The following is a 26663-nucleotide window of genomic DNA, read 5'->3' as shown; positions in this document are numbered from 1 at the left end:
TAGTGCTACCTATGCTTGGTAGGGGTGGCGTGGCAGAGGGAGTGTCACACAGACAAGCCCAGTATCTCTCTTCCACATGATACTGATTTGGTATTTAAGCACAAGCATCTCTTCTGTCATATTTCATGTATCAGATTGGGAGAAAGTGGCCCTATTAATGCTGTGTTTGTGTGTTTACTATGCAGAGTGCTTCCGGATTCACAATTTCCAAACTCTAGTTGTATCTGCCTTCAAACGTGGGTAAACAAAAGGAAGTTGTACATGAGTGATTAAAACTGTGTGTGTCTTTGCAGTCACTTAACTGTGGGAACATTGTATAGATATGGAGCCAACTAATCTTTGACCCCAGCAGCTTTTCTACTTTGTCAGAAAGATGAGTGACAATCCTTGTTCCCAAATCTTCTTCCCAAATCTTCTTCTAGCGTCTTGCTCACATCACCCACTCTACTTTTTTAGCTTTTTATTGATGTTGCCCATAGGTCCCTTTACTCTTCCTTCAACAAATATTTATGAAGCACACACTATATTATGTGCCAGACAATTCCAGGCCCTGTGGATATCTTCCCTCAGTGGCTCACACTCTAGAGGGAGACAAGTGCAGGGACAGAGGCTTAGAGATGGTGCCAAGTGCCATTTGTAGACAAAGAGCCATTCTACCACAGCACAGTGATATTTGCCCTGATCACTGTCTTCCACATTTAGAATGTGCAGCTGAAATAACTCTTGAGAAACCTTTCTCAAGTGTGAGATTTTTGGTTGTTTTGTTTTGTTTGAGATGGAGTCTTGCTCTGTCGCCCAGGCTGGAGTACAGTGGCATGATCTTGGCTCGCTGCAACCTCCACTTCCTGTGCTCAAGCGATCCTTGTGCCTCAGCCTCCTGAGTAGCTGGGACTACAGGTGCACGCCACCATGCCTGGCTAATCTGTGCATTTTCAGTAGAGACGGGGTTTCACTATGTTGGCCAGGCTGGTCTCAAACTCCTGACTTCAGGTGATCTGCCCGCCTTGGCCTCCCAAAGTGTGGGATTACAGGTGTGAGCCACCACGCCTGGCCTCAGTGTAAAATTTTTGTTCCTCATGTCCCTCACGTAAGACAGAGGTATATAGAAGTGCCTATCTGAGCACACAGCAGGGTCTCCTAGCCCAAATACAGGAGTGAGGGGAGACTTCCTGGAGGAGATAATTCTGAGCTGAGTCTTAAGGGTTTATAGGAATTATTCTGATGGAGAAGAGGTTAAGGATTGCCACACAAAAGATGCAACTAGATCAAAGACTTTGAGAGTGAGAGGGAACATGGACTACTGAGGAGCTGCCAGTAATTCAGTGTGGCTGAAGCTCAAATTCACGATGGAAAGTTGAAGGAGATGATGCTGGAAAGACACAAATGTACCAGATGATAAAGGACCTTGCATGTCACACTATGGGAGTTTAGATACAAGGTGAACATAAGAGTTGTGATGACTCAGGTTTTCAACTTGGGTCACTGTTGGGGAGTGGGGACATAAGGGGCAATGTAGAAGAAAGAGCTTTGGATGATAATGGTGGGTTTATGTTTTGACATAATGAGTGCAGGCATGTCTTGGAGACAGCTGGATATACGAGTCTGGAGATCAGAAGAGAAATTGGTCAAGATAATGAATTTGGGAGTTGTGAACATACAGCTTGTATCCATGGGTAGGGACGAGTCCACTGCAGGAGAGCGTATAGAATGAAAAGAGAACAAAGCTAAGAATAAAATCCAGAGAAACTGTATTCTTTAAAGAATAAATCAGTGGAGGAGAAAATGAAAATCTTGTGTCATGGTGCCAAGGAAAAAAGAAGTTTCAAGAAGACAGATTGGGGCAGCAATTGCAAATACCACAGAGAGGACAAATTAATTAAGCATGAATTCATGAACAAGGGGATCATTACTATTACCAAAAATGTTGCACAGCAGCAGAGAGAATAATGACAATGACCACGTTTGAGCGTCATCTTGGTGTGTCACGTACTCGACATGTTATATATGTCACCATATTTAAATTGCACATTAACAATTTACAGATCAGGTAACTAAGGCTTGAGCAGATTAAGTGGCTCATCCAAAGCTGTTCTGCTATCCAGTGATTGTCAGATCTAAATGACTTCAACGTCTCTCCATCACTCTTCCTAAGAGAATGCAAACTATAAGAGAGAAGATACATGACACAGCAGAACTTTGCCTAGGTAGTATCTCACTTTTAACTCCTATGCTCTATTATCAGTTGATGAGATGGATTATATTTGATTGTAATAATAAATTCTCTGACTCTTATACATTAACACCTTACAAATAAGTAGGTGGATGTATTCCAGTGGAATTTACCTTATCCCTACCACTAGCAGAGACACTGCAAATGTTTACTAACTGGTAAGGCCTGGACAGTAACTAATCCAAAACATTTCTTCTCCCCTCTAGCCAGGTCCTAGAGGCCCCCTGCTGTGCCACGTGGTACCCTTTAGTTGCTGGGTGGTGGGAACTTAGGGTAAAACGGGGAATGGGTAGAGAGCAGCAATTAGCCAGCATGGAAGGTATTTCAATGTTTTAACAACCAGTATGGCCAACCCATGCATACTAACTCAATGTTAACCTGGGTATCATTCATCATGTGGTGCTTACTTAGATAGAACAAATACGGGAGAAAGTATTTTATGTTTTATTGTTATAACTTACCCAAAATGGGAGGATTGCTATTTGTTTGTTTTTAAAACAGGGATTAATTTCAAGTCACACTTACCTGGTAAAGTGACGGCTATCCTCAGTGGGTGAGAGATGGCAGAAGCCCTCGGGGGGCGGTTGTTGTATAGGGAATTTCTGTCATAAACTTCTACTTTACACTGATACACTCCTGTCTCTTCCTCAGTGGCATCATGGACTAGGAGTTGTGAACGAAATAAAGACTGCGACACTTTCGTCTTCTTTTGGAACTGGGATAGGAAATTCCCCCATTCAATGGTGCCATTGTGGGTGATTCGAATAAGCTGGTGGAAGACCTGAGAGCTAGCTGGCTGGAACTGCCATGTCACAGTGAGTGGCACCTTGAGGTCAGAGTAACCGGCCCTCACGACACAGGACAGGTCAAAGGTGTTGGTTAACATCACTTGCGGCTGACGGCTCATCAGACTAACTTGTAAACTTGACTCTAGACAGAAAAATGAAACAGAATTTCTAATATATTTACCAGATTAAAATATAGCACTTTCAAGTTTTTCTAGTTGCCACCTCTTTGACTAGGACCATGCATTTGTACATTTGGAGTTTCATATTTTATAGAGTAGAAATTGATTCCCAGTACAGTCTGTCCTGAACTGTGACCTCAATTTTGCTAAGTTGATCCTTTTCTAAGACTGTTCCCAGCAGCCACAACAAATAGGCAGTGTTTCTCCAATCTGCTACTTAGACAGCTGCTGCTGAGTGGGTGGAGCACTCCCCACCCTAGTCGTCTGGCCTCCTTCCCTTACCCCCATGCGTGGGTTCAGTATCAGAACCCTTTTGCACATGCTCCAATGGGCTCTGCAATCCCAGGGCCACAGCTGTCAAAAGCCAGAAGGTAAGAGGCTCAGCTATACTCGTCTATAAGCTGATTCATAGGATTTTGTTTTTAACCTTGAACAACAATTTACAAGTTGCACTCTAAAGATGATCTTTACAAAAATGAAGAAACTTTAAAGATTAATTGACAGAGAGGGTAGCCAGAGACTAGCTCTGTGTCCTGGGGTACACATACCATCACTGGGGGATTCAGGATAACACGCAATCCAATTCCACTGCAGAATGAATTGAGTGATATACAGGTGCAGAAAAGGACTTCCTTTGACACTTACCCAGAGACTTTACAGTAACTGAAATCTTCTGAGTCCAGCTCAGATCTCTGGCCTGGTTCCGAGACTTCTCAGATACTCTGCACTTATATGTGCCACTGTCTGTGATGGCAGTGAAGGTGATCTCCAGCTGGAAGGTGGCCCAGTCCATTTTCTCCAGCCTTGTGTTGCCATGGTAACTGGGTCCCCCATAGGAGGCACCCAGCTGCACAATGCCATCCTGCCCCATGCCAGCCACAAACTCGGGCTGTGTCTGGTCCCGTGGGATGTGCCACCAGCTCACAGACAGGGGACTTTCGGCTCCACCAGCCTTACAGAGAAAGGCGAGTGTCTCTCCTTCCCACACAACTTGCTGCTTGTTCTTGGTAGACACGACCACACTTCTTGCTGTGAGTTACAGATTATAGAAGAATAAAACTGTTTTAGGTAAATAAGAAATGTTCTAAAATACAGTGAAATTTCATTAATTAGGACTTGACTAGTTTGTGACAAGTCAAATTGGGCTGTTTCCTCTTGCACCACCCTCAGGCAAAAGATTTGCCAAACCTTAAATAGTGGAAACAAGATAGCAGAAAGAATATCGGAGGATGTATTTACCCTTAAACGATTTATTTATTTCTAAAGACTGGGTCTTGCTCTGTTGTGCAGGCTAGAACACAGCACTGTGATCTTAACTCACTGCAACCTCAAACTCCTTGGCTCAAGCAATTCTCCTGCCTCGTGCCTCAGTAGCTGGGACTACAGGCACGTGCCAACATGCTGGCTAATTTTTAAATTTTTTGTAGAGATAGGGTCTCTCTTTGTTACCTAGGCTGGTGTTGAACTTCTGGCCTCAAGTGATCCTCCTGTCTCAGCCTCCCAAAGGGCTGGGATTACAGGCATGAGCCACTGCACCCAGCTTACTTAAACAATTTATCACTTGCACATATTTCTTATTAGTCTGTTAAATCAACTCTTCCTTAAGAATATCTAGTTGGCAAAACATCTGGTAATGTTTTAGTATATTAATTAGGGTAGATATAAGAGCCTGAAACTAATAAAGCTGTGTTTATTTAAATTTTTAGTTTTTTAGAATGCGGACCTTCAGAGTTCAAGACGATCTTCCTCTTTCTTATCTTTCCCTAATCAATCTGATTGGTTTAGTAAGTGTTTTGAATGAGGAAGAAACATTGTTAATTATATCTCTGTTCACAATATTACCATAAAAAACAATTACTTGGCGGGAAAATACGTGTATATATACATATACATTTTATATATATATATATAAATAAATAAATATATATATAAATGTGTGTCTGTTTACAACACACGTTGTTGTACAACAACGTGTACAACAAGGTGTACAACAACACACGTTGTTGTAAACAGAGAGGCTTCTTATGTCTAAACTACAGTGTAAAACCATAAATGTAAATCTGGCTCCCAGATGGGAAATTCAAGTCATCATTCAACAAACGCATTTATTCAACAAACATGAATTCTGCAAGGTCTTTCCTGGTTGCCTTGTGAGCAATGTAGAGATACAGCAGGAGACTGTACATTCTAGGCAGCCCAACACTAATTTAAGGCCACGGCTCCTGGAGTCAGAATTGCCCTGGGCAACATATTTGACCACAGTTTTCTTTTCGGTAAAAATGAAGATAATAATAGTGCTCACCTTGCTGCATTGTTGAGAAGACTGAACAAATGGCACATGCAAAGAGCTTAGCCTGGATGGCTAGGGAAAGTACTTAGTAAAGGTTAGCTGCTAGCATTAGTGTTTAATGATAGGCTCTGGCAAAAGCAGAGGTAATTCAAAGCAAAAGAGGAAAATAAAATAGAACTGGCATTAGAAATCTAAATAGGACCTAAATGAATTTGCAAATTGTTCTTCCCTGAGGAGGAAGGAGTTCAATCTTTGACTGTTTTATGCATACATATACATAAGTAACAAAGAGAGAATGAAGGTTAATGTCCATAAATATGTTTTTAAAAAGAGCAAATCTGCTTTCAAATTTAGTTTTTTTCAAGTTAAAAATAGACTCATAACTGAAGTTTCAAAATTGGAGGGGAAATTATTACTCATAATCTCACCACTTTAACATAACCATGATGATTAGTTTAAACTAATGATTTTTTTTTTTTAATGATGTTTCCTTAGTTCATTGTGGCCATTACTGCCTTTTGGTAAGAAGTAATAAACTTATGAAATGTGTGTAAGTTACACATTCACAATGGTAATGGGCGATTAAAATATTCATAAATGATAAAATGTTGCTAATACTTCAAGTAACGTTTGACTTTCAAAACAGAATGCTAAACAGGATCCTTAATAAATTTGCTAATAACTTTTTCTGTGTCTACATAGTAAGCCCAGTGTAGACTCCAGCCTATACAAAGAACTATTTTTAGTTTTAGAAGATGACCCTATTGATAGGATTATCAGCTGTGTACCCTGAAGTTCCCCTTCAGGTGAAATTCCCACATACCAGGTTTACAAAAGCCTGCAGATATGTTCCAGAGAAGGCTGAGATGCATAAAGCAGAAACTTATCTCTGCATAAATATGTAAACTCACCTATATTGTTTTTCCTTAATTCTAGAAAGTCAGACCAAATGTTTAGTGTGAAAACGAACACCAACACACTTCCTGGCCTGCCACTCAAGGCCAAATCGGTGCATCTTCATTCCTAGTAAATGGCATATTGGAGAACATGAAAGGAAAATTTATCTATCTTTGGAGATGTCTCCAATAAGCCAGTGCAACAAGGACACCTTTATTTTTAGCTCAGTTTTTAAAAATTTAAAACATTAAAAAAATTTTTTTTTGCGCAATTAATCTTTCTGGACTTTGAATTTAAACCCAGCCTAGCGAATCCTTATATTAGTTGTAGATTTGTCTGTTTTTCTTCACAAAAGGCACTGATTATTCAAACATGTTTAAGGTCACCCAACCTTCATAAAGTAAAGGTGAGCTGAGCGGCTTCCTCAGTTCCGTGCATGCAGACATTCAGAACCATTTGGACTGGCGTGTCTCACCACATTACAGCAAAATGCAGAGGATGGAGTCTGCCCACTATCAATTACCTCTTCATTTCTTACTGTGAGTCAGAATTATGACTAAGTACTATTTCCCACACCAGGTCAACATAGTAGGAGACTAACAGAAGGCAACTGAAAAATGCCAGCAGGGTCTCAAGGTAGGATAACACGGGTGTTCATTCCTCAGGAAGGAGGACCAAGTGTAGCTTTTTACTCTTAACCTATTCATATCACACACACACACACACACACACACACAAAGGCAGAGGGCTTCATTAACACAGATGTTCTCTGCTTTAAGAAATATCTAATACATAAAAATTAGAACAAAAAATAAATAGACTCTAAGATAGCAAGAAGGAACTTAAAGACCATCTAGTTGTGTGCCATCATTTTACAGATGAAGGAGCTGAAACTTAGAGACGTAAAGTGGTGTGTTCATGGTCACAGCCTACTTAATGACTCAGGAATAGGACTCGGATCTTCAGCTAGTTTGGGTGCCTTCCTTTACTCCATTCCACTCCACCTCCCATGTGATCTGATTGAAACCTGCTCTTCATGAAGATCCCCATTGTATCCACGAAGGGGTCTTCTACTGACAAGGGGGCATCTGAAAGCAGCCCAATGCATGCCTGGCCTTGACTTTACATACCTGCTGGCTTCCTCAGGTGCACGTGGCTGTCTGGTGACTGCTTTCTCTGAAGCACCTGCCAGGAACCTGTGTGTGTTTTCATGACCTCTGCTACCACACATCTGTAGGCGCCTTCATCCTCTAGGCCCAGAGAGAAGATCTTGAGAGAGAAAGCCTTGGGGCCTAACTTTGAAACCTGGAGCTCTCCTTGACTTGCTCTCTCTTTGTAGTCATTCTTCAGGCCCAGGACTCCACCAGCATCAATGTGAGCAATTTCAGTCCCATTGAAGAACCAAATGCCTTGAAGCTGTGGGTCACGGCCACTGCCTACAACCAGGCAAACCAGTTCTAAGGGTTTCCCTTCAGCAAACAAGCTGTCAGCTGTAATGTTGACTTGAAAATCTTTCACTGGGAAACAAAAGCAAGGCAGGTATTTAGACAGCCCATAGCCTCTGTCCTTTCAGTACCAGAGAGAGATGACACCCTCTGTAAGGATGCCACAGGGATCACATTTTATGTGGGAGTTCAATTCTATAGTGGTAGGTAAACCCAAAAAAAAAAAATCCTTAGAGTAAAAAACGCTCATGACTCTTCCTTAAATCACCGAGAAAGGACAGGACACATGGTTTTCTGAATGCACTCTTAGTAAGCAAGATGTATGCACAAATGTATGACACATATAGTAATGTATGCCTTTTAAATTAAAAAATAAAATATTGTATACTCAGTTAAATATATATATTAAATATTTTACACTAAATTGCTGTAAATTGTGATTTCTTACTCTCTTTTTTGGCTAAGAATATCCAGCAGAATTTTCTGAAGTTAAAAAGCACATGTGATATCGCTCCATAGGACTCATGAGTGTAACTTGGATACTTGAGGCCAACAGGACAATTTTTAGTGGAACACAATAATACTGTTTTTAATAAAGAAAAAACTTTAATGATCCACTATTGGATCATTGCTTTTAGCAATGGGTATACAGTATATGGTTTAGCAACCCCTTCCTGTTGGACAAAAGCCTATAGAGACCAGGAATCACAGACAAGGCCTTTATACTTGCTTTGACAAAAATGCCAAAAGATTATGAAAAGTAACAGCAGGCTGGGTGCGGTGGCTCATGCCTGAAATCCCAGCCCTTTGGGAGGCCAAGGCAGGAGGATTGCTTGAGCCCCGGAGTTCAAGGCCAGCCTGGGGAACATAGCAAGATCCTGTCCTTAAAAAAATTTTAAAATTAAAAAAATAATAAAAAAGCAAAGTCACTGCATTCCAAGTTGGGAAAGGGGGCAGGTGGAAGGAAACCCCAGCACTGACGAAGACCAGGCTTCATGTTGGAAACTGGAGCTACTTTGAGGCCCAGCTGTCTGTGCTGAGTGGGCTTTGGAGAGAGACAGGCCTCCCTTTGAATGCCAGCCCCACTCTCACCAGCTGGGTGGGCTTAGGCAGCGCATCTAGCATGTCTGAAGTTCAGAGTCCTCATTTTTAAAATGGAGACTCAACTACTTGCCTCATAGGGTGGTGGTTACGACTAAATTAGATAATGTAGATAATGTGTGAACAGAGACTGGCAAAAATGGTAACAAAACTACTTCCATGACTGGCTTGTGGAATCGATCTAGCCACTCAGTAGACCTTATCCCATAAAGAATCCGTGGGCAGAGCCAAAACTGAATGTCCTCCCTCTTAGTTATGCTTCTCAGATGACAAAAAATACAAAATTAAATCAAACTTTCTAGCCAATTTTTTAGAGCCAACAAAAGATGAGAACAAAAATTAAAACATACCTCATAAATACCCACTACCTAATACTAGTGTATTAATGAATTTCGTAGGAAGATAATTACCTGCTGGCTGGATCCTCAGAGTGGTTTGATCGGTCTGCTTTTTGGTGATGAACATCCAAGTTTCATCTGGATCCTGAATCCATTCCGTTGCCTCACAGAACAGCTGACCCTGATCTGAGGACTGGAGCCTCTCTATGGACAGCCTGAATGTAGTGGGCCCCAGTTTGTTGAGCTGTACGTCACTGGCTGCAAACCGCTCTGTATACAAGGGCCCAGGGACCAATATAAAATCTTTGGAGAGAGAAATAATCTCAGTGGCTTGGCTTCCTCCTCCATCCTGTGTTAGGTACCAGGTGACAGAGAGGTGAGTATGTTGGGCTGTGGCTTTGGATGCCTCACAGGTGAGGGCTAATGGCTCACCTTCCTCCTTACCGAGAGTCTGAGAACTCATGGTGGCAGAGAGGGTATCTGGAATAACTGGAAACAAAGGAATGATAATAATGTGACTGGCCCAGTGCTTGTCCAGTGGGCCTCCTTAGATGGCGCCCCGAGCTACCCTATGTAAAGCACACAGACTTTGAGTTGGTTTTCCACTTGCCATATGCTTTCCTATCCATATGCTTTCTCTATTGCCAATGGGAACATTGCCATCTAGGTACAGTCTACGGAACTGGGCGAAGTAAATGTCTCATCAATGTGTTGACCCTCACTTTGCTTTATTAGCATAGGCTATAACCAATTTAGCTACTCAGACACAAAGCATGTATTTAAAGGGAGAAAGCACTGGGACAGAGAAACCTTAGATTCTGATCCTAAATCCATCCCTACTACGTGGACTTGGGCATGTCACTTCACCTCCCTGGGCCTTAACCTGCTCCTCTATAAGGCTGTGTAATAATCTAATAATGTAATAATGGCTGTTAAAATGTATCATTTAGAGCCCAAATGCAATCTTTACTAAAGTTTTGGTAACCATCTTACTACCCTACCATTCTTGTTTTCCTAAAATGAAATCACACAGCCTAAGCTTATATGAAAGCAACACTTAGATTTAATCAATGAATGTGACTGAGCATCTACTCAGTGCTAGCCACTGAGTAGAAGCTGAGGATGTGGTGGGAAAGAGGCATACAAACAGCCAATTACCATGTAACTGGATACATGCTGATAGTAGTGGTATGAACAATCTAAAGGAAACAAAAGTGGGAATTCTGCCCAAGCAGTCAAGATGAGTTCCACAGAAGAGGTAATATCTAAACTGGGTCCTGAAGTATATGTAGGAGTTTGTTAAGCTGAAAAGGGGGTGATAGATATTCCAGACAAAGGGACAAAGTGACAATTGCAAGGACTATGACCCTTTCCCAATGTGTAAATATGCTAGAGAATGGTAGTCTGAGAATAATCATTTCTAAGTTAATGACTTATCACCTATGGTACCAGCTTTCTTGTTAAATTATTGTTCTGCCTGCAAGCAGAGACAACACAGGAAGAACTCTCACAGCTTTGTTGAATGCTGTTGCTACTAGCAACCCATGGAGAGCCGTGGACAAGGCCTTGGGAAAACCACACACCATCTAAATCTTTATGGCAAAGATAATTGAGAAAAAGAAACAGATAATTTTAGAGAACATGAGATACCCACTTGTGACATATCTCCAAAATATCCACAGGGGTACATGGGCTCTTTTCCCAAAGAAAATGGAACAATATAAAGCCATGTCATATTGCAAGACATTGTCATGGTGGAGACTCTGGCTTCTCAGGGGCTGGCTAGCAGAAGTGGACAAGCAACTTACCAATTAGATTAGTCTTTGCACTGTAACTCCCATAGTATTTCTCATCAGTGTTCGGTGTGTGACACTCATACTCGCCAGCATCCTTCATCTGGAGTTTTGAGATGTGCAACAAGACGGAGTTGCCCTGGACCCTCTCCACGTAGATGTCTCCGCTTCGCACCCGCTGCGTATATACTGCGTAAGAGAAGGCAGCATCCTTGGTGCTAATGATCTGGACTTCCTGGGTCGGGTTTGTCGGCAGGTAAACAGACCACTGGAAATGCTGCTCAGAAGGTCCCTGGTGGCCAGTTACATTGCAGCCAATGCTGACTGGGTAACCTTCAGCTCTAAACAGTGGTCCTTTCTGAACTGTTACTTCTCTCTGGCCAATGCTGAGCTTAGCTTGTAAGTAGGAGAAAGAAAGGGGAATAAAAAGAGATTAGTGTTCCAGTTCCCAGTGTACCACGTTATGTATTTCCCTGTATTACAATTCTGGTAAATGAGATCGCAAGTTATTAGCTATAATTGACTCAAATGTTCAACATCTTCTTCAGGCTGAGCAGCAGTGGAATTGCTTGATGAGTTAATTATTCTTTTATAAGTTTAACTTCCATAGTAATCTTCAGTCTCTTAAAAAAATTTAGCTTCATCAATGTAACATGACCACTTCTATAAAACATCTGCTTATCGAAGTGTACTTATTTTAAAGCAAATAAATGTATGGTAATTTTACATTATTTTCTGAGAAAATTTGGCATATACTTCCTCAAGCCTCAAATTCCAGGGTGCCTGCCATCGGGCAGTTCCCAGAGAAGTAGTTGCTGGAGACGCAAAGTCTAGGGCTCTGCCCATAGTGCCATGATTTTTCTAGCTGGTTGGTTGGAACTATTTGTAGCTCCTAGCCAGGTCTGTTGCAAGACTAGCCAAAATTAGCATCTGACGAGGCAGCAGCACTTCCTTTCTATTCTGTGGAGGTTTTTTTGGTTTTGTTTTGTCATTTCTTAAAGAGCCACTAAAGCTTTACTGAAAAGCCTCCTAATAGATGGCTAGAAAATCCAGCAGGTTCTGGGATTAGAATGTATTTTAGCTTTTTTCTTACCAAAAGTTTTCCATTGGGACCACTAGGGAATGTTTTCTATTAGAACAAATCTGAAGTATTAGGTCTAAAGGAAAAAGCATGATTAAATGGTAATATTTCATTTGACAAATTTTTTAAATCAAGCATTTTTCAGAAATCAAAAAGCATATCTTTACTTACTATGATTGATATTAAAGGCTAGTTCATTTTGTGTTGCAGAAAGAACAAAGACATGCCACAAGAGTGGTCAATTCTTCCACTAGGGGCCCAGGGTGCAGTAAAAGGGAAGACAGGGTTGGAAGACACCAGAAGGGCCAGACAGGGAGAGATTGCTGGCCTTATGGAGTTAACCGAACAGAGTTCATACGAAGATGAGTAAGAAGCAGAGCCTCTGCTGCATTTTGTGACTCCACAGGGACAAAGAGTAAGGAGACCAGAGTGGAAAAAAAAAGTGAGGGAAAGGAAAAAGGACATTACAGAGAACATGATAAGGCTGAGTATAGGAATCTGGGATGAAATGAAAATAATTCTAAGGGATAGGAGGGAACTATAAAAAAGGGCAAAAGCACAGAAAAGGTAAGTGGTCACCTGATGCAGTCAAGTGCATATATTTCATATATGTATGTTCAGTCTAAAACTGGGAAAACCAACCAATGCCCAACCAACTAGTCAGCCAACCACACATATTTCTAGTAATAATTTTTTTTTTTTTTTTTTGACACGGTCTTGCTCTGTCACCCAGGCTGGAGTGTTGTGGTGCAATCTTGGCTCACTGCAACCTCTGCCTCCCAGGTTCAAGTGATTCTCTTGCCTCAGCCTCCTGAGTAGCTAGGATTACAGGCATGGGTCACCACGCCTGGATAAGTTTTGTATTTTTAGTAGAGACGGGGTTTCACCATGTTGGCCAGGCTGGTCTCGAACTCCTGACCTCAAGTGATCTGCTTGCCTCAGCCTCCCAAAGTGCTGGAATTACAGGTGTGAGCCACTGCGCTCAGCCTCTATAATAATTTAGAATACACTAATTTATTCATAAGTCCAAATTAATGTGACATATTTATATCATGCTTTTTTTGTAATAAGAATCTAGGAATACAAGTTAGACCACCTTAGAAAAATGTAAATTATTACTTACCAACAAGTTATACTACAGTGGCAGTTTAAGACACTTTTCAGCAATGCCGTCTTAGAGAAATGTGTGCACCAAGCTATGTGTGAAAGAATATGCACAGCTACACTGCTCATTAAAGCTTCAAACAAGAGACAACCCATATGTCCATCAACAGTAGGCTGGATAAACTGTGGTACAGTCATAAAGTGGAATGTTATATAGAAACAAAAATCAACAATTACAACTATTTGCAATAACATGAATGACTATGTTCAAAGAAAGATACAAAAACACTTCGGAATCCTTGTGACTATATACAGAATGATCATACTGTTTATAAAGTTTAAAAACAGGTAAAACCACACTGTATTATTTAGTGATGCATACATAAAGGGCTGAAATCATTAGCAAAAAGGCAGGAAATGACCAGGCGAGGTGGCTCATGCCTGTAATCCCAGCACTTTGGGAGGCCAAGGTGGGCAGATCACTTGAGGCCAGGAGTTTAAGACCAGCCTGGCCAACATGGTGAAACCCTGTCTCTACTAAAAATACAAAATTAGCCAGGCATGGTGGCAGGTGCCTGTAATCCTAGCTATTCCAGAGGCTGAGGCAAGAGAATCGCTTGAACTCAGGAGGCGGAGGTTGCAGTGAGCCGAGATTGCGTCACTGTACTCCAGCCCGGGCAACTCCGTCTCAAAAAGAAAAAAAAAAAAGCAAACTAGGAAGTGGTTATCATGAAAGTCAGGAAAGTGATTGCATGGTGTTTGTGATCTGATGGGGCACACTGCGGGCTGGGTGGGTGCTTCTAGGGTCTTGGCGATATTCTATTTCTTGACCTGGGTAGATATTATATAGATTTTACTTTGTGCTTATTTGTTAAACTGAAAATTTGTTTAACAAATTTTAAATTTATTTTAAAATTATTTTAAACAAATAATAAAAATTTTCTTATGTTGTATTTCACAATAAAAATATTTTCTTAATGTGGCTTTTGAGGTACCACTAACCCACATATATCAAGGCATGTTTCTACAAACGATGTTATTTTTGGTGGCTAGGCAACACGTCTCCAACATTTCCCAACGCTTTTCAGCAAGATGGGTACCATGTTTGAAAATTTTTATTGTGAAAACACACACTTCTTTTTCTACTGCTTTACTTGCCAATTCAATAAATATTTATTCAACCACTTATAGCATTTCTCATGCTTGAGGGACTAAGATATGAAGATGAATTTAGGCTAGATTCTGACTTCTGGATTTCATAATCCAATCAAGTGGATAGTAGTCACCTCTCTATGGAAAACATATAATAAAAGTGCTTCAAAAATTTTGAAGAGGGACTACATTTTGAGGGGAGGGAAATAGGTTTATGGAGATGGCATAAGAGATGGCATTAGAAATGGATTTTGGAGAATTGGGAAGATTATGACAAGGTAAGTGGGGAGACAGAGCATTTTAGGTGAAGGAGATTTCATGGCAAGACTCTGAGTAGGAATCAAAAGACTTACTCAAAATTAAAGAGTAATCAACTGGATGGGGGAGGCCTGAATGAAGATTAATAGAAAGAGGTAAAACTGGATAGCAATTTTTGGGTCCAGAGCAGAAAGGACTTGACTATCACATTTAAAAGTTTGGACTTGATTCATTAGGCAATGGGGAATCCACTGAAAGTGTTTAAGAGGTTTTAGGAAAATGAACCTCACAGTTTGTGTGTAGGATGATGGAAGTTAGAAATAGACATCAGGTAATTGTAGGAGCTCAGGACAGAGGTGACAAAAGCAATAGGGATAAAAATAAAGGTACTATAACTGAGCTACTGTGGAGACAAAATCTGTAGTTTTCAGTGCGTTGGATGCTTGGGAGTAGCAGGGTTAAATGGCGAGATGAGAGGTAGGAAGAAATCAAAGATCATAGGTTTGATAAGGCTGCCTGGGAGAATATTGATACTCTGACTAGAAATACAGATATCAGGAAGTGTTACTGTTGTGTGTATAAGGGTGAGTGAAAATATAATGCATTTAATTTTAGAAATACTAAATTTGAAGACCATGGAATAGACAGGAAGGATATCCAGCAAACATTTTGAAATATTTAAATATAGATATTTATATTTACATATAAATTATACATATTTTCAAAGGGTTAAATAGACCTTAACCCTTTGAAAATATTTGTAATCGAATCCTTTCAAAAACCCTGTGATATTCCCATATTTAGTTATGTAAAAACTCCTAGGATTTGAGCCAGACTTGAACATATTAATAGATCTGCAAATGCCAAATCCATGGCTGTCCCCATTGTTTCTTGTTGGCTCCTGTAAATGTCTGTTTGTAACTAGGGAGAGTTCTGAGCTGTTAGATGTAGATTAGGTCAGTTACATACAAGTATTGGGAAGTATTGGGGAACAGAAGGAAGAGGACTAAGGAGAGATTACTAGGGAATCTCTCTCTTTAGGGGATGGGATAAGGAACAAAACTTACAGAGGGAAGAGTTAGATGGAGGGCAACTAGGACACAGCGGCTGGAAATCAAGGGAAGAACATTCTAAGAGGAAAGGGCTTGTCAGCACTGCCAAAGGCTGCCAAGAGGTTGGGGACTCTGAAGGCAGAGGAGACTCCTGTTAGCTCAATGAGGAGGATGTCCATGAAGATCTTTGTAAAAGGGATTTCAATAGAGTGGAAGCAGCAGTTTTCAGGGTAAGAAGTGACTGCAGGAAGTGGAACCTACTTCCAGGAGTTTCATGGAGAAGGAAAAATGAAGATTAGGATGGCAGCTAGAAAGAGTAGCTAGGTGAGGAGCGGTAGGAAGGGGTGGGATGGAGAATGGGTGAAGCCAGCAAGGAGGATGAATGAAGTAATATCCTAGTAGAGGGATGACAGGGAGGGTGCTGTGTTATAGTCTCAATGTCTGTGTCTTCCTAAAACTCACATGCAGAAACCTAATTCCCAAGGTGATGGTATTAGGAGATGGGGCATTTAGGAAGCGATTAGGTCATGAGGGCTGTGCTCTCATGAATGGGATTAGTGCCCTTGTAACAGAGTCCAGGAAGCTCGCTAGCCCCTTGTGCCACGTGAGGACACAGTTAGAAGGTGCTATGAGGAACAGGCCCTCACTGACACCAAACTGCCAGTGCCTTGATCTTAGACTTCCCAGCCTCCAAAACTAAATTTCTGTTGTTTATAAGCCCCCCCCAGTTTATGGTACTTTTGCTACAACACGCCAAACAGTCTAAGACATACTACTTTCTGAGAAAAGTGAAAGAAATAGTGTGGAGATTTCAAAGGTATTTTTCAGGTAGAAGGCATGACTGGCAGAGCTCAACTGAAATGGCTATGCACTGGGGCCATAAGCTTAAGCATCTTACTATAAATATATTCTCTCTGGGTTTTTTCAAGTACATATCATCCACCCTCCAAAAAACACCTGTGAGGACTGCCCTCTTGCTCTCTCTTTTAATGGGTAGAGGGTTAGCTACTTTTGAATAGTAGCTCATATTCTTGTTGGCTGATGAGTACAAAGCTTGGCACTGACATACTAACATTAGAATCATGCTTTCAAAGCACCAAAAATTCCTCGATGGTATTGACTTTCTTTAAAAATATCACTGGAATTGTCATATTTACCACTGCAGTATTATTTGAATGAAAACGATTAGGTTGAACTGTATAAAATGGTCCATACTTGACCACTTTTTATACCAAAAAAACAGCAGTTTCAAATAATGCTATCTTATACAAAACCTACCTCAGGAATAGCCAACATAACAAGCAGCTTCTTTCTCTTTTCACATTCAAAAACCCTATATGCTTGGAGGCTGAGATAGCTTCCATCCATACTAAGTGGAATCTTTTTTATTTTTCATGAATGCAAACTCAGTAAGACAGACAATAGCCCTTCCCCCAAACCCTGCCATATTAATGGCCATTATTTGTAGGGCAGCTAGTTTGGGGGGGGAATAGATCAAGCAGACAAAGCTAACTGCTAAGTCCGAGAACTCATTTACCCATGACATTAATCTCATATGGCACCATTTTCTATCAGGATCATTCAGTCCTTATATTTATTGAAAAAAAATTGGGACAAAGTGTACATTTGCTAACCAATGTAATTGATCAATAGATCATTATTTAAATAATTTATTTCAATTCCCCTCTATATTTGTAAGGACAAACAGCAGACTTCTAAAGCTTTTTCCAGTAACTTCCTGATTTATGTATTCTTCACATAAAAACTGTGCTTCTACACAAAATTAGTGCTTCAGATGAGTCAGAATTTAGAAGAAGTAAATGTATAACCCAGTTTAGGTAATTGTTTAAATGGGTTAAGGAAAAGCTTCCAGCTTCCCCTTTTTGAGCCTTGATTACTACTTTCCTTCCCCCAGGGCTTCTAGCCTGCTTACCAAAAAAAGAGACAGAATTTGCAATTCTATGAATTATTGCACAATGTAAACCCAGTTTCCTCCTATGTACATAGCAAACATAGAATTCAAATACACAAAGCACATACACTTGAGAATCACACTCAGACAACTTAACCAAAAAACAGAAACACACCAGCCCCCAAAGGATCCCACCAGTGCACCTATCCATCAACACCCGCCAAGCCAGTCTGGCAGGCATCCATCACCCAGCAAGTGGTCCCAGTAACTTCCCCTGCAGGCCCTAGGTCTGACTCTTAACCTCACACTATCATATGTACTTAGAGACATGAGCACAATTCAACTCAATCAATGTTTATTAAGCAACCTCTTTGTGCTGAATGCTGTATTCTTTTCTTTTAATTCTTCAGCCATAGTCCTGGTCACACCAAATGCAGCTTGGTTTAGTTCCCCAATCATCCCAGCCATTCGGGTCCCTGCACTGGCTCCATCCAGTCTCTCTAAAGCAAGAGTTTTGTTTGTTTGTTTTTTTAGATGGAATCTCACTCTGTCACCCAGGCTGGAGTGCAGTGGCTCAATCTTGGCTCACTGCAACCTCCACCTCCCAGGTTCAAGCAATTCTCCCACCTCAGCCTCCCAAGTAGCTAGGGCCACAGGTATGTGCCACCATGCCCAGCTATAAAGCAAGAGTTCTTAACTGGGTCCACATGTAGGATTAAAGGGTCCATAAACTAGGGAGAAAAATAATCTTACATCTTTATTTTCATTTTTGCCTCTAATGGAAATTTAGTATTTTCTTCAGTTATGTATGTAGACAACCACAGATATCTTCATATCACATTACAACTACTTAAGAGATATTGAAATGTTATTTATACTCATCATTACTTTGAAGTTTGGTGGTTAAAAGACCTACCTGTAGATTTTGTTATGTAATGCATAAGTAAGAAGCAAATAAATTACTGCATTATAATTTATTTAAAATATTTTGATACCTGTATTTCAATGTGACTGATTTCCTCTATAATTCTATGCATTTTATTTTATGCATTTTAAACATTATTCTGAGATGGAGTCTATTCTCTTTACCAGATGTTAATGAAAACTGTAGCATAAAAAGTACCTGCTATCTGGTTTGAAACTATTCCATTACCTGCTCAACTCATCTGACTCTCCCTTCTACCTCCAAATTTTCTCTTCTTCCAACCTATTCAAACATAGATAAATGCCCCTAGATCAGGCAAGCCCCTCTGCATGGCCCTCAGCAGAGCCAAGTGAATCTTCCTGTTCATTTCTCAGTCTCTCAGTAGTCAATTTCCACTTCCACTTGCAGGTGAAATCTAGAACCTTCTTTTAGCATAGTCTAAAACTACTAAGTACTTTCATAACCTTTCTTTCCATCCAGTCATATCTGCAAGGCATAGTTATCCCATCAAGCCTTAATATCAGGCAAACCTTAAGGTCTCCTCTCAGTTTGGAACACAAAGCTTTTTTACTGTCTCTTGGGATGATCGGCCCAGGAAGATGAGTAAAGCCAGGGCCAAGCAAAACTGACAGATCTGGCAACACACACAAATGTAAAAACCAATGGAATCATGTGCATGGGACTCAACCAAGCATTGCGCCTCCCTGGAACTCAAGGATGTCTAGGTAACCCAAGAACTGTCATTAGTAAGTCAAAAATTATTGCTAACATCAGAAATATATGGCATAGTTGTTCCTGTAGAGACCAAATTGTCCTGTTCCATCACCCAGCACCCTGAGTTGATGACCTCCTGTGACAAGAGAAACATAAAGGATTATGAAACTTACTCAGAAAGAGAAAGAAAGATGCCACATATGAGATGCCTGCCATTTGGGCCAGCACAGTCCTTTCTTGTCCCAATAGTGTCACTAACATTCAGAGGTTGAGTGACAAATGCTGTGCTCTCACTGCAAAGTAAAGAGGAAGCAAAAGTGTGGTTTTCAGCCCACTGAGAAATAGAGATGTCTTGTGAAAAGCAAAACTGGTTACATTATGTAGCTCTTTACTAATCACTCAAATTTGGGAGTAAAAAAGTTATCCTTGTGGTTTAGTAAACAGATATCGATAAAACTAAGAAAAGATGGGCCTCAACCTGGCTCACAGTATGTGTCATTTGGTAATGATGAGAGAATTTAGGTAAACTGAATAAATAAAAAAGGCACCAGCAATGTTGTCTTCTTGGCCCTTCCTTCTCCTCCTCTCTTGGGAGAGGAAATGACTGAGAAATGGGAGAAGGCCCCTGAAAAACATGAACGTGGGGCGACATGAGGTGGTGCTGAAGGTTACAGGCTCTAGAGTCAGGCTGCCTGGGTTTGCATGCAGATTCTAGTTTTAGTAACTGTGCAATCTTAGAAAACTTAATTAACATTTCCTAACCCTCATTGCTAAAATGAGGATACTAATAGTAGGTACCCTGTAAGATTACTGTGAATGCCAAATGAGCTAATTTTTTAATTATTTTTTTATTTCTTTTTTTTTGTATTTTACTTTTTTTATTATTATTATACTTTAAGTTCTAGGGTACATGTGCACAACGTGCAAATTTGTTACATATGTATACATGTGCCATGTTGGTGTGCTGCACCCATTAACTCGTCATTTACATTAGGTATATCTCCTAATGCTTTCCCTCCCCCTTCCCCCGACCCTACGACAGGCCCCGGTGTGTGATGTTCCCCTTCCTGTGTCCAAGTGTTCTCACTGTTCAATTCCCACCTATGAGTGAGAACATGCAGTGTTTGGTTTTTTGTTCTTGAGATAGTTTGCTGAGAATGATAGTTTCAAGCTAATTTATTTAAAGCACTTAGAACAATATCTGGTACATAGTAACTGCTCAATGAATATTAGCTACCATCATCACCATCATGAGACATTTAAGTAAATCTTCATCTGCCCTGTGAAGCTGCCTTTGCAAAAATTGTAACTGAGAAAGTTATGACGGTGAAAGGGATCTGACCTAACCATCTCCATCTTGCTTCTAACTTCCAAGCTGCCCTTGTTAATTCCTGGTTGTAGGCCAAACTAACTTTGGGAGGAATTTAGCTTACAGTTTAATTTTGAAACAAAGAGGATAACAGCCCTTTCTGGAAACAAACCCCCTTCTTGCCTGGGGAGCAGACTTCCCTAGTAAGACTAACAAATTAGCCACAACATTAGAAATTATGGTTTAGGAGTCATGCAGCCAGAGGCCACACAATTCCAACCTCCCCAACTGTTTCTAGGGATAACATCACTATTGTAAAACCTAAATTGGTGCTCAAGGTATTTTTCAGACCCTGCATCCTGATGCACCAGTTGACACCATCCAGGCTGGCGATCTGGTTCCACCAGTTCTTTGATCCCACTTAGGAACGGAAGACTGCAAGAACCCCCTTTGATCCCCTGTGATTTCATCTCCTACCTGACCAATCAGCACTCCCCACTCCCTGGCCTGCCAAATTATCCTTACTAACTCCAGTCTCTGAATTTTCGGGGAGACTGATTTGAGTAATAAAACTCTGGTTTCCCATTTAGCTGGTTCTGTGTGAATTAAACTCTTTCTCTATTGCAATTCTCCTGTCTTGATAAATCTATTCTATCTGGGTAGCAGGCAAGGAGAAACCCGTTGGGCAGTTACGCTAATGGGCAGTTACACCGATGTGAACCCAGGTATCAAGGATGGCAGAGGAGTATCTAAATGCAACAGTTGGCCCTGAACCTAGACTAATACTACGCTAGTGCTAGAGTTCTCAGGAAACTTCCACTGAAATCAGATACTCACAATGCAATGTGTCAACAATCAGTGGGGCACCTATAGGGGGTGGGGAAAATTGGTAGGCAGGAGGGAAGGTCAAGATGGATTGGGCTGGGCCAGGTGAGTCAATGAGTCATCTAGAGAGGCAGGGGGCCAAGGTACAGTTGGGGAAAAACCGTGTGGCATGAATAGTAACACACAGGTTGTACTATCTTGTTGGAATGAAGTTTGAGGTTGTTGTGAAAGAAGGATCTATACAGGTAGGATGGGCAGATCTTAGTGGGCTTCGTATGCGAAGCCTAAGAGCTTGGCTTTTATTAATACCTCAAAGAAGAGGGAAGCTATGAAGATTTTTAGTGGTAGTATAGCCTGGTTGGATTTTCTGTTTTTCCTTTTAAGTTGAATTCTGTATGTGTGCATTGCTAACAGGTTGAAAGGTGAAGAAGGGAGACAAGGCTAGAAGCAAGAAGGTCAGTTACAAGGTTTTTGTAGTTGTCTCTATGAGCAATAATAAGGGCCTGAAGTAGGGCATTTAAAATAAAGACAGAGGCTGGGCGCAGTGGCTCATGCCTGTAATCCCAGCACTTTGGGTGGCAGAAGCGGGCGGATCACGAGGTCAGGAGATCGAGACCATCCTGGCTAACATGGTGAAGCCCCGTCTCTACTAAAAATACAAAAAATTAGCTGGGTGTGGTGGTGGGCGCCTGCAGTCCCAGCTACTGGGGAGGCTGAGGCAAGAGAATGGCATGAACCCAGGAGGCGGAGCTTGCAGTGAGCCAAGATCACGCCACTGCACTCCAGCCTGGGTGACAGGGCGAGACTCCATCTCAAAATAAATAAATAAATAAATAAATAAATAAATAAAGACAGAGGTGGGATAGATAAAATAATCAAATAGTTACGGAATACTCCCTGTGCAGTAAGCACCCTACCATGTGCTGGACATCCATTAAGGACATAATTAAGCTGCAGCCTTTGATCTGAAGGAGCTGCTGCTTGTGCCATGTGGCATGGTGGAGGTGAGCAGGTAAGAACTTGACTGTCACATAGGGATATCAGGGAAGGAAGAGGGCATGTCTAATCTGGAGAGAATGAATGGGAGGTCAGTAAAATCTTCAGGGGAAAGGTGGCATTTTAAAGTAAAATTTATTTTCCTAGTGAGAATTATAGTAGAATGGGGTACGGTCTACAAATTCAGGTCTGGAAGCATCTAACTTTATCTATCTATCTATCTATCCATCCATACATCCATCCATCCCTCCATTCACTCATCCATTCTTCTGGTTTTATTCATTAGCAATGATACCTAACAATTAGCCCCCCAGTGATGGTCAAACTACAAATATTGAAGTCTTAAGTGCAAGATACTAAGCAAGGCTTGGGGGATAAAAGAGGTGTAAGAGGGCCCTGCCCTCCAGGAACTTGGGATCTAGTTTAATAAACAGCTGAGATAAAAAAAAAAAAAAAAAACAGCAGCCATATACGGCAAACATGGGTCTGGTATCCGATCTATAGCTCAGGCAAGAAATAACCTGAATTAATAGGCTGAAAAGGCAGGGAACAGTCGCAGTAGGTCATTCAGAAAAGCCTGGTTTTAAAGTTGGTCCTTGGACATCTGGTATGATGCAAATGGGCAGGAAGGAGAAGGACATTTCAGTGTGGACAAATACAATGTACAGAGGCAGAGGCAGAGTCAGGGATGTGCAGATTGTATTTTGGGAACAATTAAAGGGCAGTCTGCCTAGGATGGAGATTTCGAACAAACTCTCCAGGCTACTAACTATAAAATCAGTGAGGCTCAAGTTACAGGAATTTATTCACCATTTTAGTTGCAGAAGTTGGGGGTCACCCCCAGGCACCAACACTTTAAGAAAATGTGGTGAATGGAGTAGTTACTGCTGTGTAACAATCAGAAAACTTTGGTGGCTTGCAACAGCAAACATTTATTTCTGTTGACAAGCCTATGGGTCAGCTGGGTGGCTCTGTTAATGGGGCTGTGTCCTGCTGACAGGAGCTGGATGGTCTAGGATGGCCTTGGCTTGGATGACTCAGTTCTCTTCCACATGTCTCTCACATCTCTCTGGCAGGCTGGACTGGGACATTTTCATGGTAATGTCAGGGGTCCAAAAGAACTAGTGGAAACACAACAGCATTTTTTAAAGCTTCTACTTACATCATGACCACTACCATCCCATGGGCCAAAGCAAGCCACATGAAAGTCCAAAGGCAAGAGATGGGTTAATATATACTCTGCCTCTTTATGGAGGGGAACTACAAAGTGATAGAGCAAAGGGAGAGATTAACACAAATAAACTGAGGCCATCAATGCAATCAATCTGCCATGTGCACTGAAAAGAGAATTATTTTAGAAATAAGCCTTGACCACAGAGACAATCATTGCCAATAATAGAGAGTATCCTGTATCCACAGAATATATATAACCCAGTAAATGCTATGCAATTTCTCATTCCTGGCTGTTGCCAAAATATTTTTTCTCTTTCCATTTCAGTGGCTTCATTTCTGCCAGAATTTAACATTGACAGGGTGATGTTGCCTCTTTTCTGGGGGGAAAAAAGAAGCTCTCTGTTGTCAAGAAAAAAAAAAAAGAAGAAGAAAAGAAAAAATAGAGCCAGCAAGACAGACAGTTATTCTTTTACCTTGGGAATTGTTGCATTGCAATTGTATCATTTGAAAGGAATGTAAAAATGTAGTTCCTGATTCAGATGGGGGGAGACAGTACTGGACAAAGAAACCAGGAAGGTACTAAAGGAAAAATTCTGTTCTAGTTCCTGGAAGATTAATAAAAAGTTTTTTTTCAGGTTGATATGCTCCAATATCAGTTCCACAGAACCATAGAAATTGCAGGTATTATGTCCTCTGATCATAAGCACTCAGGCCCAATAAATATTTAAATAGGGACTTTTTACATATCAGGCTCTGTGCAAGGCACTTTACATATACAGTCTTATAGAATACCTCATATCACTATGTGGTAGGTATTACTAATCCCATTCTACAAATGAGAAAACAGACTCAGAGTCTATCAATATCATGGCTAGAAAATGGCGGGATTCTAAGGCTGCCTTCTCACTTTTGGTTCAGAGCTCTTTCTAACAAACCTTCTAGCTAGCTACTCATGATTTACAGGAGGCAGAATGTACGATAGTGAATGGCTGGAGGAGGGGGAAAAAACCCTAAGGGGTCAGCAGGAGGCTGATCATTATTTCACCCCTTATCCCACTTGAGCTCTTTGAACTCAGGTCAAATTGATTACTGTTCCACAGGGCCTGGACTTGCCCATGTGAGGGAGGCCTTGAAGTTGAGCTTCACCTCTGCATGTGTATAACACCAAGCAGTCACACTACAAGAAGGGACCACAGTGATCTCAGTCAACTCCCTCATATAACAAAGGAAGAAACTGAGGCCTTGCATAGGCCCAGCTGGGACTTGGCCCCAGTGATGGAGGATGAAGTCCAGGTCCCAACTCCCCGGCCTCTTTGCTCTTCCTTCCCACTGGCCCAGCTTCACCAGGAGCTGATGAGTTAACCAATCCTGAAGAAGTTTTCAAGGTGGGTGACAACTCTTCCTACCTGTGAGGAAAGCATGAACTAGGTTTCTATGGAGGAGGCAAAGAAGCATGGGGTGCAAAATAGGGCGAGTTTAGCTTCCTGGCAAAAGAGGAGAAAGAGAAACAGATGGGATCCTAGGCCATCTCCTGTTTTCTAAGTGAATACTTCCTTGGGAAGGGCTATTCCTTAAATTGCCTATGGAGGGTCAGTTGACAACAAGCTATGATTAAAAAAAAGTTTAGGGGAGGGGATCAGAATAGGCCTTAAAGAGAGGCAGAAAGGAGGAGAGGAGACAGGAAGCTCCCTTTACCTAGACCCTAGTTCCCTCTTATCCCCTTGGGGCCAGACACCCATCCATTGCTTACTCAGTCCATAAAGAAGCTCAAGTGTCTCCTATCCTACTAAATAGCCGATTTTTACTCTAGTTCCAAATCACCTCCTTTTCCCTCCCATCTTCAAACTTCTGACAGTTTCCTGGTGTTCTGCGTTCTGTTTGATTTCCTAATTCTCACTGCCACTTTGGCCCACTGAAATCTGGACATGGGTCCACACAGACTTCCTGGGTCACAAAAGTGAACACTGCTCACTTGACCTGGTCTTTCTGTGGCATCAGGTGTGGCTGGCCATTGGCCAACTTGCTTGCAATTCTTTCCTTCCTCCTCCGACACCACTCTCTCCAGGATTTTCCCTTACCCCTTTGGAAGTTCTTTCTCAGTCTGCTTCTCACTGGTTTCTCTTCTCCAGGCCACTTGAAATTATTATCTTCTCCAAGGTTCTGTCTTCAGCCCTTCTTTTCTCACCCCGCTGCATCTCATTCCCCATCTCCATATTGACAATCTCAAATAGATCTCCAACCCCAAGTCCTCCCTTAAGCTCCAGACCATCTAGCTGGTGTTGAGTATCTCCACTTGAAGGTTCCTCAGGAAACTCAAACTCGAGTCTAAAGCTGAAATCATTGTTTTCTGTTTTCACTGGTATTGTCCATTATGGTTGAATGCACCAGTATCAACCCAGACCCATGGCTGGCCTCCATGCTTCACATCCACTTATGAAATCCTATCAGTTCTCCTTAAAATCTTTTATGAATTAATTCTACCCGTTGCCATCACAATTGAGAGCCTTGAGTTTTCATCTGGACTAATGCAGCCCCTTTGGTCTTCCAGCTTTGTCTCTCCCTGCTACTCGGCTGACAGAGTGATCTAAAATACAAACACAGCCATTAACTTTCCAAATTTTTCTTTCAGTGGCTCCAAAACATTTCTAGAGGATCAGGTCCAAACTTCTTGACATGATCTCTGTGAGCTGATCCTGGGGAACACTCTCACCACCCTATCCTTTAACTTTCAACCTTCAGGAATACAGAATCACTTATATTTCTCTGAATGTACCTTACCGTTCTTTCTTTTGCAAATGCTATCCCCTTTGCTTAGAATCTTGTCCCATTACTACCTAGTAAATGCCTATTCATGTAAAAATTTTAAAATTGGGGTTTGCATCTCCTATGTAAAAACTTTCTTAACATTTTGGATAGAAATCCAAAGAAATGTTTATGCTATGTCAGTGAATTTCTATAAGTTTACTTATTATATAGTAACAAAATGAATTATTTATACACTTCTCTATCTTGTAAGACCATGAATTTCCTAAAAGAAGGGGCTAGTTCTTACTCATCTTTCTATGTATGCAACAAATACTTAACAAATGCCTGGCATATTC

The 26663-nt window shown here is 41.2% G+C and overlaps 1 protein-coding gene across 2 annotated transcripts in view; it reads right to left on the bottom strand.

The window, feature by feature from the left end:
• CD101 (CD101 molecule) overlaps positions 1-26663 on the bottom strand; it is a 45932-nt gene that overhangs the window by 15136 nt on the left and 4133 nt on the right. Inside the window, exons 2-7 of one of the 2 annotated variants that reach the window (XM_016924918.4) lie at positions 19433-19552; positions 11077-11457; positions 9341-9757; positions 7515-7901; positions 3843-4226; positions 2756-3160 (exon numbers count right to left, since the gene is read on the bottom strand). In XM_016924918.4, the coding sequence (XP_016780407.4) occupies positions 2756-3160; positions 3843-4226; positions 7515-7901; positions 9341-9757; positions 11077-11457; positions 19433-19520 (2062 nt within the window). In that variant the 5' untranslated portion in view covers positions 19521-19552. Of the gene's footprint in view, positions 1-2755; positions 3161-3842; positions 4227-7514; positions 7902-9340; positions 9758-11076; positions 11458-19432; positions 19579-26663 lie in introns of those variants that run through there. The other variant, XM_016924931.4, reaches the window with a different exon arrangement.

Source organism: Pan troglodytes, chromosome 1, assembly GCF_028858775.2.
Source record: "Pan troglodytes isolate AG18354 chromosome 1, NHGRI_mPanTro3-v2.0_pri, whole genome shotgun sequence".
In the NCBI taxonomy this organism is placed as follows: Eukaryota; Metazoa; Chordata; class Mammalia; order Primates; family Hominidae; genus Pan; species Pan troglodytes.
This window is presented reverse-complemented; position numbering and strand designations above follow the sequence as displayed.